We start from the raw sequence: 3994 nt of genomic DNA, 5'->3' as shown, positions 1-3994 counted from the left end.
CCCCCCCCCCCACACACACACACACTCCAACCCAAGAAGGGAGAAGAGAACTGGCCCACTGCGCGGATGAGAGCAAAGGTCAGGAGGCGGCTTGTGCACCATGTCCCTGCGGTCAGCCCTGGTCCTGGCATCAGGGCTCTTGCCTGTGGGACCTCTGTGCCTACCCACAGCTCCCAACAGCCCCTTGAGATCAGCCCAGAGGGCACCGCCTGCAGGGGCCAAGCTTGCCAGTGCCTCATCCCCACTGCAGAGCAGGCCCAAGGTCACAGAGACGCTGTGGACAGAGGGAGGCCTGCAGCCCCGCGGGCGGCCAGGGCAGGGATGCCCGAGAGCGGAAGGTGCAGGGCCCGGGGCGACAGGCTGGAGCAAGGAGACTCCTTGGTGACCTGCTGCCCTTGCTGCTTCTCAGTGACCCAGGCTCCTCCTCCAGGAGGACCCAATGGACCCAGCCCTACAGCCAGGGGGTGGGCATGAGGTTGGCTCCCGGGATCCGCCCTGGGCCCACGTGGCCTGGGAATGGCTGCCTGTCCCCTGCCCTGCAGACAAGCCTCTGGCAGGAGGCTCCTTGGGAGGCAGGTCCCAGGGGCAGGAGGGCCCAGGGGCAGGAGGGCCCAGGGGAGGAGGCCCAGACCAAGAGGGCTGAACCACTGGATGGAGGCCAGCATCTTAAGGGCTAAAGACTTGCTCCCAAACGTGCTTACATGCCCCGAAGCAGATGGACCTCCTCCTCCAGAGAGCTGGCCTAACTGCCATACAGCACGGGGGACCCTGCCCCACGTCCCTGTCCCCAACCTGGTGCTGGACCCAGGCTGAGCCCCCGGGCCTGGCCCCCACCCCGGCCTCCCAGCAAGGGTGAGCCTGAGAACAGAGCCCGGCCTCTTCCTTCAAGAACGACACATCCCAAGACAAGGGCACAGCCTGGTAGCACAGTCAGCCACCCCAGGGCACAGGGAGCGGTGGGGGAGCGCACAGCCCCGCAGAAACTGGCGGTGGGGAGAAGGGGTCACTTACCTGTGTTTTTCTAGTTCATTGTGTGAAGACCTGTTTAGAGAGACAGAAAACAGAGCTCACTGCACTGCCAACCACCGGAGCACGGGCACCTGCAGGGCCGCCCAGAACGGGGAGGGCTGGCAGGTGAGCAGCTGCTGGCCAACGGCTGGGGGACCCTGAACCGGGGACAAGGACAGGCCCCTCAGAAGTAAGCCATGTCCAGGGCTGCCCAGGGCCAGCCAGCTCACCTATAGTGAGGCATGTGGGGCTCCGGCCACAGGAGGGTCCAGATCCTGCTTCAGAAAGGCTGGGTGGGGCCCAAGAAGCCGTGGCAGCCAGTCCTGGAGCCAAAACCCACCTGTGCTCCTCAGGCGGGTCCCTGAGCCCGTCGGGGCACTGAGCTGCCTGCCTTCTCTGCTCCCCACTCCCCGAGGCCAGCGGTATCCCTGATGTTGCCGGCCAGACACCATCCCAACTCCTCAGGCTCACACACCCGCAACACCACAGCCTACTGCACCCATGGGGACACCCAGGGACATAGCACACCCAGCCCATGAGGGACCAGCCTACAAGGAGCCTCTGAGATGTGTCAGTGGGCATGGGGAGACCAACGCTGGCCCTCCACTCTCCTCTAGGTCATGGTCAGCCTCTCAGGGGGCAGCAGCCCCATCTGCTGCTCAAGCTCTCCCCACCTGGCCATTCACACAGGGACGAGAGTCCTGAGCACCACAGTGGGCAGTTCCACATCTCCCTCCCGCCCCCCCAGTCCAGACAGGGACCTCTCAGGCCAGACAGGGCTCCCAGGCTGCCAGGTTGCCTCACATGTGAGCAGAGCGCCAGGCCACCTTTGGGCAACCCAGCCCCAGCCCTGCGCCTAGAGCTTCTGCTGCCCTCTGCCTGCCCTCAGTCTCTCCTGCTCCAGGACCTCAGGGCAGGCATCTCCTGTGTCCACCCATGGGGCCAGAGTGCCCCCCCCCATCCTGCCTGCCTCTGCCACCTGCCTCTGCCACCTGCCACAGCCAACTGGGGCCTACGGCCTCCCCTCCCAGCTGGGCAGCAGGCTCCTGGGCCTCCTGTGCAGCCTCAGAACAGGTTCCAGGGGCCTTGAGTGCCGGCTGGTCACGTGGGCTGGGCAAGGTGCCTCAGAACCTCCCCAGAGCTAGGAGGACACAGTGGCTGGCCGGAACCACAGAGGGGCAGTGTGAGTCTGTAGGCTTGCCCACTTGTGGGGGATGTAGGGGTCAGCAAGAGTCCTGCATAGAGAGAAGCCCACACGCCCACCCCTGGACCCCACCCTGCCAGGAGGGGACTCCTCAGGAGCAGAGGATGGACAGGGGCCCAGAGCCGCTCCTGGTGCAGACGCCTGTGGGAGTTTGTGGGGAGACTGGGCCCAGGTCCCAGTGCACCCTGTTCTGGGCTTCGCTCCCCACGTGGCCTGGGAGAGGTGGGACGCCCTGGCTGAACACGCTCCTGGCATCACCTGGTTTGCCCCTCGTGTCAACCCCTGGAGGTAGCTCTTCTGCCTGATTTCCTGTAGGACCTGACCCCTGGCCGGCTGGCTCCAGCCCTCCTGCTGACCAACGGCCTCTGAAAGCTCTTGGTAGAGCCCACACACACCGCCCCCATGCCCACCACCCAGGTGTGGGGGTGTCCCACCAGGTCAGGGCCCTGTCCTCTGGGCCCTGGTCTGCCCTGGTCCCTGGGCTGAGCTGGTTAAGGCCCATCTGGGCCAGGACGGCCTCAAGGGACCATCTCTGGAGCCCCTGGTGCCTTGGGCACTGGGGGCTCTGTCCCGAGGAGCAGCAGGGAGGTGCACCCCAGTCCAGGAGACCCTCAAGGTCCCCATCCTGGCAGAAGGTAGGAGGCTAGGACCCCACTTTGCAACAGGAGTCCCAGAGGTAGGAGGGTGGCAAGTAGTTCATCTCTGTGCCTGTTTCCTCGGCCTTACAATGGTGATAAAATAACATCTCCTTCAGGGGAGGGGTGGCTATTAGCATACGCACGAGACACTTAGTACGCAGGAAGCACTCACAGAGCCTTAGCTGTGATTCTGGTTATCAGCCTTGGGCACCCTGTGCCACGGGAGTCACACCCTGGAGTTTCCCATGGGTGGCAGGGCACTGGGGACAGTGAGAGCCAACAGCAGGGGCCTGGCAAGCTCTCTGAAGAGGCCTGAGGCAGTGCCACCCACCCAACACTCAAGTACTTTCCCAAACTGTGCCCAGGAGCTGGGACTCAGGCATGTCCGTGTCCGAGCCAGGGCGGATGGAGGCTGAACCCATTCCTTCCAGGCCCAGGGCGCCAGGATGCCACAGGAGATGGGTCCCTGTGCCAGCCTTTCTGTTTCTCCAGCTCTACCCATCTGGCCCTTTGACAGGGACCACACCCTCCACCAGCGGCCCCAAAGCCCCCCACCAGTGCAGCTCCCAGCCTGGGGACATCTGGGCCACGGCGGGCCCTGGGCAGTGCCAGGTGTGCTATGGTCCTCATAGTGGCCAGGAGCGCGGAACACCCCATGGGAGCCGGAGCAGAAGGCCCCCACTACTCCACCCAGGGGTTTGCACCCCAGCTTCAGCACTTCTGCAACCTGGGTGGGGGCGGGGGGGTTCCCGGCACTGGGAGAAGCTGCAGAGCCTGCCCTCCTCCCCTCCCCCTTACAAAGGCCTCCAGGACCAAAGGGGACTCCAGAACTTGTCAGGAGGCTGGGCAAGAACATGGATACCGGGGAGGAGGGGGTCAGGACAGGGCCTCTGTGCACCTTCTTTGTCCAGGCCTCTGAGGGTGGGGGGCTCGGCTCGGCCGCAGGGCTCGGCTCTGGAGGCGGGGGAAGAGGTGCGGCCCATCCACCGCAGCGAGCAGAGGTCAGGGAGGCCACCCCACGCTGCTCTACACCGAGCCTCAGTTTCCCCGGACCCGAGGGGCACCGGCCAACGCCCACTGACAACTTTTTTCCTGCGCGGAAAAGTCCGTAACAACTTGGGGGCGGAGAGCAGCCACGGGAGGA

At 64.9% G+C, this 3994-nt stretch overlaps 2 protein-coding genes across 2 annotated transcripts in view; both read right to left on the bottom strand.

The window, feature by feature from the left end:
• MXD4 (MAX dimerization protein 4) overlaps positions 1–1067 on the bottom strand; it is a gene marked incomplete at both ends in the record, with an annotated part of 7145 nt that extends 6078 nt beyond the window's left edge. Inside the window, one exon of the mRNA XM_015561572.1 lies at positions 1012–1067. Within this exon, the coding sequence (XP_015417058.1) occupies positions 1012–1067 (56 nt within the window). The remainder of the gene's footprint in view (positions 1–1011) is intronic.
• ZFYVE28 (zinc finger, FYVE domain containing 28) overlaps positions 1068–3994 on the bottom strand; it is a 36879-nt gene continuing 33952 nt past the window's right edge. The window contains exon 16 of the mRNA XM_015561571.1: positions 1068–1166. Coding sequence (XP_015417057.1) covers positions 1068–1166 — 99 coding nt within the window. The remainder of the gene's footprint in view (positions 1167–3994) is intronic.

This window comes from Myotis davidii, unplaced genomic scaffold (genome assembly GCF_000327345.1).
Source record: "Myotis davidii unplaced genomic scaffold, ASM32734v1 scaffold937, whole genome shotgun sequence".
Classification (NCBI taxonomy): Eukaryota; Metazoa; Chordata; class Mammalia; order Chiroptera; family Vespertilionidae; genus Myotis; species Myotis davidii.
Note: the sequence above shows the minus strand (reverse complement) of the source record. Positions and strands in the feature narration are given on the sequence as shown.